This window comes from Geotrypetes seraphini, chromosome 13 (genome assembly GCF_902459505.1).
Source record: "Geotrypetes seraphini chromosome 13, aGeoSer1.1, whole genome shotgun sequence".
Lineage (NCBI taxonomy): Eukaryota > Metazoa > Chordata > Amphibia > Gymnophiona > Dermophiidae > Geotrypetes > Geotrypetes seraphini.
This window is the reverse complement of record NC_047096.1, coordinates 23205408-23216510: the sequence shown is the minus strand read 5'-3', so window position 1 is coordinate 23216510 and position 11103 is coordinate 23205408. Positions and strand designations below refer to the sequence as shown.

Sequence of the window (11103 nt, the reverse complement as noted above, 5' to 3'; positions counted from 1 at the left end):
CGGATGGGGATTACTGCGTCACATTCTTGCCCGAAATGCAATCAGGCTCACGCATCTTTGAGTCACATGTTTTGGGCCTGCCCCGCAATCCAACAGTTTTGGAGACATCTTGGCCTATATACCACATCGCTTTGGGGAAGGCGATAGCTTCCGCAACCGAGGGTGTTATTTGGATTTTATAATATAGCCTCGCCCAAACCCAGGGGAATGTCAGCATTTATCTCCAGAGCCCATTTGATGGGGAAAAAAGCCATCCTCACCAACTGGCTCTCCCGTGATCCCCCATCATATGCACAATGGAGATCCCTAATGATAGTGCACGCAACACTGGAGAGACGCATGGTGGGAGACTTGACTTTTGGCCTGGGTCGCAAATTTTGTCAGGTGTGGGAGCACTTCTGGCAGGACCTGACACCGCGTGCTTTTGAATCTTTAAGATTTTATTCCCACTCTCAGCTGTTGGACTGGCCATGGATTCTTGGGGAGGGGAGGGGAACTGATTATATTGTTGAAAATGTTATTTCCTGAATGGTACTACTGTTTGTATTTGCTTCTTACTGCTGGAATAATAAAAATCATTTAAACATAAATGATATGCTCTTATCTCCCACCCTTTCCTATCATATAATCAATATCTTATACAATAAGTAACAATAAAATTACCCCCCTTCCCCTCTCCCAATTGAACTTGTAAATTTAAGGGAAAAAATGTCATCTAATCAGTACAATACTTTGTTAATGGCTCCCACACATCTTGAAATTTCCTGAAACATCCCCGCTGTATTGCAATAAATCTCTCCATTTTATAAACATGACATAAGGAATTCCACCAAAAATTATAATTTAATCTACTCCAATTTTTCCAATTATATGTAATTTGTTAAATGGCAACCCCAATCATTATAAGTAATAATTTGTTATTATTTGTAGAAATCTGACTTTTTGCTCTCATTGCCATACCAAACAGCACAGTATCATATGAGGGATTTTTCACTCTCTGGAAATTCAGATCCATTAAAGCTTATTTCGATACAGCGGCATTCAGAACCCTAGTCCAATCCCTCGTACTGAGTCTACTTGACTACTGTAACATCGCCTATTTAGCAATTTCCCAAAAGAACATGCAGCGTTTACAATTGATGCAAAATGCAGTGGTCAAACTGATCTTTGGGCTGAGGAAGTTTGACCACGTGACACCCTACTACCGGCAGCTGCATTGGCTGCCAATGGAGGCGCGCGTAAAGTTTAAATTTACCTGCTTCTGCTTCAAAGCACTACACGGACTTGCCCCTAAATATATAACTGAGATTCTCGGCGAGAGGGAGAATTAGAAGGGCTTGAGCATGCGCAGATGCATGCTCAAAGCCGGCAGAGACTGGGAAGAAGAACTTCAAGTGGCACCGGCACTTGTGGGCTGCGTGCCGGTGCCAAAGGGGGGGTGAGTTAAAGTTAGTCGAGGGGGAGGTGCCGATTCGAGCGGGAGAGGGCTCTTTGCGAGCGGGGGGAGGGATGCGGGTTATCGGGGGGTGCTCGCAAATCGAGACATGTTTTGCGAGACACGTTTTGCTCGTCTTGCAAAACACTCGCAAACCGGGTTACTCGTAAACCGAGGTTTGACTATTTAAAACCCCCTTAATTCCCCTTTTAATTATATACCATACTTCTTACATAAAAATCTTCATGAATTCGATTCAGTAAAGAAATGTGTGATTCAAAATTACATTATATTAACAAAATCATGCTAAATATCAGAAATACATTAGAATTTCCTTTACAATCCCTCCTAATAGTGGTAAATTGATTTACAGACTTCAGCGGATTCAGAACGCCGCAGCTAAGCTTATTTTCGCGAAAAGCAAATTTGATCACGTCTCACCACTCCTGTCTAAGCTCCATTGGCTCCCAGTAATCCCCAGGATCCACTTCAAATGTGCGTGTCTGGCCTACAAGATCCTACATGGCATCCTTCCTGCCGTTATCCCTCTATCCTGGAACTCCCCAACCCCTACTTCCTCCAGATCCTCCCAAATTTTTAAACTATCCTTCCCTTCCATAAAAGGTATTTCCCATGTAGGCAAACTTGGGTCATCCCTCCCCTTTAGAATCACTGAGATCTGGAATAATCTCACTTCCCCTCTCCGAACCTCAAGCTCCCTCCAACTCTTCCGCAAACACCTAAAAACCTGGCTATTCTCAAAACTGTAACACTTCCCCCCTCTTAGGCCTCTCACCTTCCCCCTTTACACCTAACTCTTTAATCTCTCCACTGTAGTTCCTCTCTCATCCTTCTTCCTGTAAACCGTGCCGAGCTCCGCATTCGTGGAGATGGTGCGGTATATAAACCCAAGGTTTAGTTTAGTTTATTGCATTACCATATTTCAATGTATCAACTCCAATTAAGCTAAGAGTTCAATTTAATTAATTTATAAAATAAATTATTAGGTATGTTAAGCACCTAAATAATAATTAACCATCTCATAAATATCTTCAAATTATTTAAAACTCCATCAGATCTATAAGATTATTTAAATATCAACGATATAAAATAAATAAGGATTTTCTTTTTAATATTATGACATCAGAAAATGTAATAATTTAAGTCTTATTTAAGATAATAGCAGTATAATATTTTATATTTATTTTAAGAATTATCCATTGTAGTACTACACTTTCTGTAATAACTTCCTCCATTTCTGCTAAATTCAATCATTTTTCTTAAAAGTAAAATCAAATACACTTAACATGGCCCATCATTTTGGCATTAATTAGTTTCATCATTACCATTTTTAGTTTGCTGCTACAGGGACCATGGTTAAAAAGGCCTTTGATTCTAAATCTAAAGTAAACAAACCCTCTGCAAAGTATCGTTGTCCCTTGGCTTGTCTGTAAAACTGCTCCCTCTAAGGCACCAGAGCCAGCAGAATCTGTTCTTTCAGCAGGGCTAACATCCACGAGGACTTGGCCATTCTGTGCATCGGTACTCTGCGATGTCCAAAATCTTCACCCTCTCGGGCTCCGCTGTTTCCTCCAGTTCCGCTATGAAAATTGTGTTTATGTGAGTAGGTACTTGGACATTGTCTGATCCCGTAGCCTCTATTGAACACCGGAAACCATACGCCTCAGGATATCGGAGCACAAAGTCCTCATACACGCCAGCGCCTGAGGCGAATGTTCCGCACTGGCACCAGAAACCACAGGGAGGAGGTGAGCCGCTAACTTTTCTTTAGAGGGAATTTCAGCCCATGCAGCAGCGCACCTGCAACTCAACCATTGTCAGTGTACCAAGACCCAAAACTCTGTTCATCAGCGGAATCACTTCACTTCTTCACCCTCCAGGGTACTATCCTCAGGACACTCCCTGGCTGTATTTCCGATGCAATTTTCCTGAAGGCCTCATTTGATGTTCCTCCCTCTCTCTCCCTCATTCCATCTGATGTCAGGTAAATATGAATATATGAATATTTATCTTCTTATTTGTTTTTTGATTCTAGAGTAGAATCCTCTTCAATTTTAATTTGAAACTCTTCTAATCATTCCATTACAGTTAATGAATCAGTTGTAATAGCCATCTTAACATCAATTGAAGTATATTGAAAAAATATTAACAAACCTTTCCCTAAACTAAACTTTTCATATTCAATTAAAATCAATAAAAACAAAATTTCAAACATATCTTCCCTTAAACCAGCGTTTTCATTCCATGAAATAAATAAAATTCTAATTCATAGGTGTTTCTTGAGATGACAGAAAATCCTTAAGTTTTTCTGGATCATTAAACTGATGAAGTTTTCCTTTGTATGTGATTTTCATTAACGCAGGATAATATAATCCATACTGAGCTCCTATTTCTTTCAAAGGTTGTCTTAAGTTGTAAAAAATTTTTCCTGACCTGGACAGTCTCTTTTGCAAAATCTGGGAGAAAGACCAACTTGGAATCTTTGTATGTTAGATTTGTATGTATCTTTGTATGTTAGATTTGTATGTATCTTTGTATGTTAGATTTTTTGCCTCTTTTGCAGCTTTTAAAATATCTAGTACTTGATGGAATCTAAATAGTCTTAATATTACAGTTCTTGGTTTTTCTTGATGTTGAGCATTTTTCTTTCCAATTCTATGTGCTCTCTCAATTTCCAGTGCACCTTTAATTTTTATTGGAAGAATTTTTGGTATTGCATCTTCTAAAAAAGAGATCATGTTTTTCCCTTCAGCACCTTCCTTTAAACCAATTATTCTTAAATTCTGACTTCTAGACCTATTTTCCATATCTATCATTTTTTTATTCATTTCCATCAAAATATTATGTTCTTCCTTGACATTTTGTTGTATGTGTAACAGAACTCAAATGCTCAACTTAAAGCAAAAACTGCTGTTCCACATTAACTAGGTCACCATCAGTGGTACCTGGGTAACTCCCAGTACCTGGACATTCAGTTTGGGACTGGCACAGAAGATCTAGGTTTAAGTCAACTAGCAGCAGCCAGTGTTTAAAAACATGCCCACTACCATCTGCGGGGAAAAAAAAACAACCTAGTACAGATAGCACCATGAGAACACTATCCAATTAAAGGTAGAATAGGGCTGAAAGCTAATAAAAAAAAAGGGCTATATCAATCTCAGCATTCCTATCCTTGAGCATTATAACTTTAAAAAATAAAACTGGCAAACCATCACCTACAACTTGAAGTCTCTTAACTGGCTGCACCACCCATCCAGGGAAGTCTCGCCTTAAAAGTTGGGTCTAAAATTCAGAGGCATGATCACACCTTGGTTCTAATTATGAGTGGCAAGGAGAAAGTCCAGATTTAGACCATTCTGCATCTCGGCCATTTCACAATTTGGCTAGGCCATTCCCCACCAATCACGTTTCCACCTGCTTTCAGTCTTCCTTTATAGGTATTCGTCCCATCTTAGTACAGATGTTCCGACACAGAAAAAACACAATTGTGGTTATCACACATGTCACTTCTGCTACCCAGAAGGCAATGTCCCAGCTATAGTACTTTGCAATGGTGCTGAAAGGTAATCCAGCCAGGAATCCTCCAACTAAAGAGAAGAAAAAACAAAACACACATTTCAGCAGTCTGTTCTAAAACAGAAATACCTGCAGTTTCGTTATTTTGCACCAGTAACTGGCTACCCTGACCGCACAGGACAGCTCGGGCTGTAATCCCGAGTATGCTCTGCTCCATTGGAGCTCTTCCAGCACAGCTCAGGTGCAATCCTGCCAATTTCATGTAGCGTCAACACCTTCCATTCCAGCTAGCCCTCCCCCCCTCCCTATGCCTTCTGGATGCAGCTCACTCAATACCCTGCTCTCAGTGCCTTTTGGTACTTCTCAGGGGCAGCCCTGTCCAAACTGTGGCCTTTATAGTGCTCTGCTTCCTAGAAGAGCTCAGCCACAATCCCCACAGTGATTTACTTCCTCAGTAAAACCTAGTGCAGGGAGTCCCTGTCACGACATATGGAGCACAACTAACACTATATCCATCAGTCGCCAGGCTTTGCCACAATCAGAAGCAAAGGAGATCAATGTCCCATGAGTCCACAGACAGCAAAAAAACAAAACAAACAAAAACCAAAAACAAAATAACAAAACCCAAGGAACATCTTTACAATCTTTATTCTCGGTTTTTGGGGGATGTAATATCAAAAAGTACTTAACCCAGCCTTGTTCTGGCTAGTCAGCCTTCATCAGGACTTAAGAGAGTAAATATTCAGTACAGCATAGAGAACAGATAAGATGCCTATACAAATTTCTTGTGACTAGGCAGAGATCAAACTGAGCAAAACCTCCTTTACTGATGGAGGTTTTGCCCAGCAAGCGTTTGATCTCTGCCTAGTCACAAGAAATTTGTATAGGCATCTTATCTGTTCTCTATGCTGTACTGAATATTTACTCTCTTAAGTCCTGATGAAGGCTTAGCAGCCAAAACAAGGCCATAGCGAGAGTACTTTTTGATGTATTACATTCCGCTGGAAACTGAGAATAAAGATTGTAAAAGACTCCTTGGTGGGGGTTTTTTGCTGCAGGACTTGCCAAATTCACCTTCCTCATTGCTCAGTATCTGAATGGATACCCATGTTGAACTGAACTTTTGTAGTCATCTGCTCATTCACTGATTTCACCTTCGAACTTATGCAGAGCATAGCTTCAGTTCTGGCCAGGCAGATGGCATAGTTTTTAGTACATATGTGTACATGTGTCTGCTATATGGTTTGTCCTTTAATTTTTTTGGAGTTCCTTTCTGTTTTCTTAATTTATTATTGTAGTATGTAAACAGATCCTTGACTGGTACAGGTGGTATATCAATGCAATAAATATTAACAACAACTTTAATATATATCTATATATATATATCTATATATCTATATATATATATGAACATAAATTCAGACAGTACTGGCTGAAATCTCTGCCAGAGACAGCAGCAAATTGTGACATGAAGCTGAGCAGCGATACTGATGCAATGTTTTGGAGCAATTCTAGTAAGAAAAATATATTAAAACTGGGGGCAGAGGTTATTGGGAAAGATGTACGTTGATGCTTTATTTTCACGGATTTTAACAACATTCTTCCTGACACTTGAATTTGGCTGTTCAGTTTAATTACTCCTTTTTCCTTGGCCAAGTAGACTTAAATTCTAAGTTGTACCAGAGGCCATGGATGGTGAAGTTGACTTACACTGATGCTCCCTGGGAGTTTGGATGAGAAGGATTGAACCCCGGCTTCCCTGGTTCTCAGGCTGCTGCTCTAAGTAATAGACTTGTCCTCCTCCTTTTCCTGTTCCCATTAAGTCTAACCTCCCACCTCTATCGTCCTCTAGAGGGCACTGCAACACAGAAGGAGCACTGTATAATTTTGACACTGATTGAAGTTGGTATACTCACTATTAGCCGATAGTGCAACAATGGCATGAGAGGTGCCACAGAGGTTAGCTGGTGCGCTCTCATTAGCTATCACTCCAAAAAGTGCGATTGGTCCATAAGAGGAAAACCCAAAGATTGCGCCAAGTGTTAAGATCCAGAGCTGTGAAGCAAGAGAGCAATATTCAGATTACAGATGTACCGAATATTTGATAGGGCCCTGAATACATTATTTGTATTTGACAGAATAGTGATTTCAATTCAAATACGAATAATCTGGGGCTCTAGTGTGCTAAATCCTGCTGAAATAAACACCATTTCCGATTTCACATTGCTGCTTTTATTATTTGTTATGTTAAAGTTCAATTTCCAATCAAATTTGGCTGAATAATATATATATATTTTTAAATAATTCTTTATTCAGTTTCAAATTTGACAATAAGTGCACAAAATAATATATTTCAACAAGTTATTACACAATAACACTTTGATATCTACTACATATAAATCTAGTGATATGTTTAACCCCCACCCTACCACCCACCCTTCATCTTATTTCCAATCAAAATATACACATATTATAGAACATATTATAACATATTATGTAAAATTGTTACTAATACCCTCCCCCCTTTGGTGTGCCAAAACATGAAAAGGAAAAGAAGAGAAGAAGTGATGACTATTCACTACAATATTTTGTCAATGGCCACTAAATAATATTTTTAATTATTTGTATTTAGCTGAAAAGTACAATGGGCTGCTTGGTACAGCTCTAGGCGCTAAACTTCCTACACTTGTACACTCTCACCAGCTTCGAAGGTAGTTAGGAAAGCACTAGGACTAAGTGATCAAGTATGTTTCAGACTCTGTCCAGCAAAATACAAAAATAAATCTTATGTATCTAGTCTAAATTATTACGTTGATACAAGCTTCTTCCAGTTCCTACTGGGCTGAAAGAACAAGCCAGCTTTTGACATTCATAGACTGAGCAGAGCAGTGACCTCAATTAGGTGAAATTAAATTAAACAAGTGGTGAAAGCATGCATACCGTGGCTCGCGATATTCTTTCCAACTTGGGCGTGCATGTACTGTAGATGGTGGGGCAGTGAAGTTTGCGCAGTGGTGCAGAATTGATGGGGATGGTTTGCAGGATCAAGAAAAAGGGCAAGCAGCAGTACATAGGGTTTGGGGCAAGTTTCAGTGAGTAGGTTTTAGTGGTGGCAGCAGTTAAGGTGGTGAAGAAGTTGCAGAAGGGTTAATACTTGGGGATGGGAGGGTAGAGAATGGAAAGAAGTTTGAAAGGAAAAAATTCCTTACTGCTATGTTTCACTTTGAGTTTCTATGCTATAGAAGCTGGAACTGCTTCTCCCATAGAAACACACTGGGCAAATTTGTTTAAAGAGCTTATGTCTCTTGAACTCTGTCTGATTTTTACCCATTTTAAAATTATAGATGGGTTTTATAAATCATTTTTTCCAAATCAAGTTTCATTCTATTCTGTTTAATTTTCAGAGTTATTTTCTCCCCAGATCTGCACCCAGAAAAATATTAGGCAATTTTTATTTATTTTAATTTTTTTTTTTTTTGGGGGGGAGAGGAGGTGGTAAGAGGGTGGGTTTCTCTAGAACCATGGATCTAATTTTGACTTCTGATGTGCCAAGTTTCATCCATTTCATTAAAGTTTTGGAGAGCTATTTTGCTCCCAGAGAGATGGACATTCTAAAGCCCTTTTCTATAATTCTTTCCAAAACTTCATTTGTATATATGTATTATTTTATATATGTATATTTATAAATTTATATATATATATTTATTATTTTACAAAGCAGGAAGACCAAATTTGTTTATGATCCAGTGCATCAGGCCTTTTGTAAAAATAACGTATAAAAAGTTGCACTAATGAGCTCATTGGATTAATAGGAGAGATGCACCTGTTATGCATGGGCTATGCTCTAATAAAACCATACGACTGCCTCAGGCCACAGTTTGGGCAGGGCTGCCCCCGAGACTGACTATGTCCTGGATATATCTTCTAAATTCTAGGCAGATAACTCTGCACTCAATCTGGAGCCTATAGATCAAATGCCCGAGCCAAAAAAAAAAAAAGTATTAAAAAATTTAAATCTTTGCTTAAAACATCTCACCATGCTGTGCTGTTTGGCCACAATTTACATGTATTGGTCTTAATGTGCACAGTTATGGAAGTTTGTATTTGGTTTTATTTTTGAAATATTAATAAAACATATTGAAACAACAACCCCCCCCCCCCAAAGGTCCGACTCCTTTTCTGGACTCCCTTACCCTCCCTCAACTCACGAAAACCCCACATAAATGATCCTGTTGGTGCATGGTGAAATTGGATATTAGTAATCTGTGCTGGGAAGAAAGGAAGACAGACAGAAGAGTTCTTTTGGAAAACAGAGGCATAGAGAATTGGAATCATAGGGGAGCAATAAGGGGTTTCAGGGGGAAGAACAAGAGAAATCCTGGATCAGGACATAGGAATCCAGAAGAGGATCTACTCTTCCCTTTCAATGTTAATCCTGCCCTCTTTCACGCCCCCTTCTCTGATCGCCTCAATAATCCCACACATATCATTTTATACCCCCACCCCCAGCTAATTCACTCTTCCCATCCTTCTTGATTATCCTCTCCCCAACTTATCTGGGCTTCGGTGCCAGAAAAAAAAATAACTGTGGCATGGCTCTGAACTGTTTTCTCTGCTACCTGGAGCCGAAGTTCAAACACTCTGGCGTCAGCATCACCACTGTTCTCCCCTAATCACCAGCTACAGACGAGTGATCAGCATGAGGCTGGGAAGGAGAGAGCAGCACAGACTGTTGCCATGGGCTCTGGTTTGAATTTACCCATGGTAAGATTGAATAGTGTGCCACTTCCACTGCTCGTGGAATAGCGAGAGACAAAGGACCTTACAGGGATTCAAAACAGTGGTAGAATTCAAGCATACACAAGAGGACCTTAGCAACAGGAGGAAGGAAAGAAAGAGGCCAGAGATGGAGTCTGACCTGTGACAACAAAGTAGGTGAATACAAATTGGCGGACAGTGGACATATTTGTATTTACTCTTCTAGAAAAAACCATGATTTTTTTTTTAACTTATATTATTCTTTAGTGACATGTTAGAAATCCTGTGGAACTAACAAGGAGAGAGAAAGCAGACAAAGGAGAAAGGAAAAGAAAATAGGAACCTCTTGTTCTGATAACCCGAAGACAGCAGCAAAAGGGTGGAGAGCAACAGTCCAGAAACCACCTTCCTGAGAGAGAAAGTTAAGAGAAAGAACAAGGAGAGACCTGGGATTATTTTTCAACTTGAATACAGTGTTTGCTGTGATTCTAGGTGAGCACATGTCTACCCCCCTCCTCCCCCCCAAATAAAAAGGGGGCAAGAGTCTCACAGGCTTGATGGCAGAAAAACAAAAAGTGGGGAAATCTGGAACACAACAACAACAAAATCCACAATAGAGAATGCACTGGATTTAATAATTCAAATGTAAGCGGTGATTTATTGTAAATTGAAAAGACCCAACACGTTCTGTGTTTCAGCTACAAACAGCCTAACTAAGTAGTCACAAGCATATCTCTACAAAAAACCAACAATATATAAATTGTCATTATAAATAACCATTATCAACAAAAATAAAATGATAAAAAATACATAACAAATTTAAAACGAGGACAGTGACTATATATAAAACATGCCAACTGTCAACTTCAGCATGTATTTCAATTTCAATGTTTTATATAAAAGTCACAGTCTCCTCATTTTACATTTGTTGTTATATATTTTTTATCTTTTATTTCTTATTTCAATTTATATATTGTTGTTTGGGTTTTGTTTTGTTTTTAGATATACCAGGGTATGTTTGTGGCCCCTGAGGTAGGCTCTTTGTACCTGAAACACGGAACATTTGGATCTCTTCAATTTACAATAAATCACCGCTTACATTTGAACTATTCCATCCAGTGCATTCTCTACTGTGGATCTTTTTGTTAATTTCCAGATTTTCCCACTTTATTTTCTCCCATTCAGTGCCAGCTCTCGTGTGCAAAGTTTATCCTCTGACATCAGTCACTGCATATAAATGGTTCCTTGCAAAGGTCTAAGGTCACAAGGAGTGCCAGTGGGAGAAATAAAATTGGTGCTTGGGCTTCCCTGGGTCACAGTCCATTGGCTGGGGCTTGTCAACCAAGTCCTTGGGGAACCCTAAGCCAGTTTGG

At 39.3% G+C, this 11103-nt stretch overlaps 1 protein-coding gene across 3 annotated transcripts in view; it reads right to left on the bottom strand.

The window, feature by feature from the left end:
- Positions 1-2570: 2570 nt before the first annotated feature.
- SLC37A4 (solute carrier family 37 member 4) overlaps positions 2571-11103 on the bottom strand; it is a 28885-nt gene continuing 20352 nt past the window's right edge. For 2 of the 3 annotated variants that reach the window (XM_033918423.1, XM_033918424.1), the window contains exons 8-10: positions 10074-10139; positions 6889-7027; positions 2571-5043 (exon numbers count right to left, since the gene is read on the bottom strand). In XM_033918423.1, the coding sequence (XP_033774314.1) occupies positions 4877-5043; positions 6889-7027; positions 10074-10139 (372 nt within the window). In that variant the 3' untranslated portion in view covers positions 2571-4876. The remainder of the gene's footprint in view (positions 5044-6888; positions 7028-10073; positions 10140-11103) is intronic. The other variant, XM_033918425.1, reaches the window with a different exon arrangement.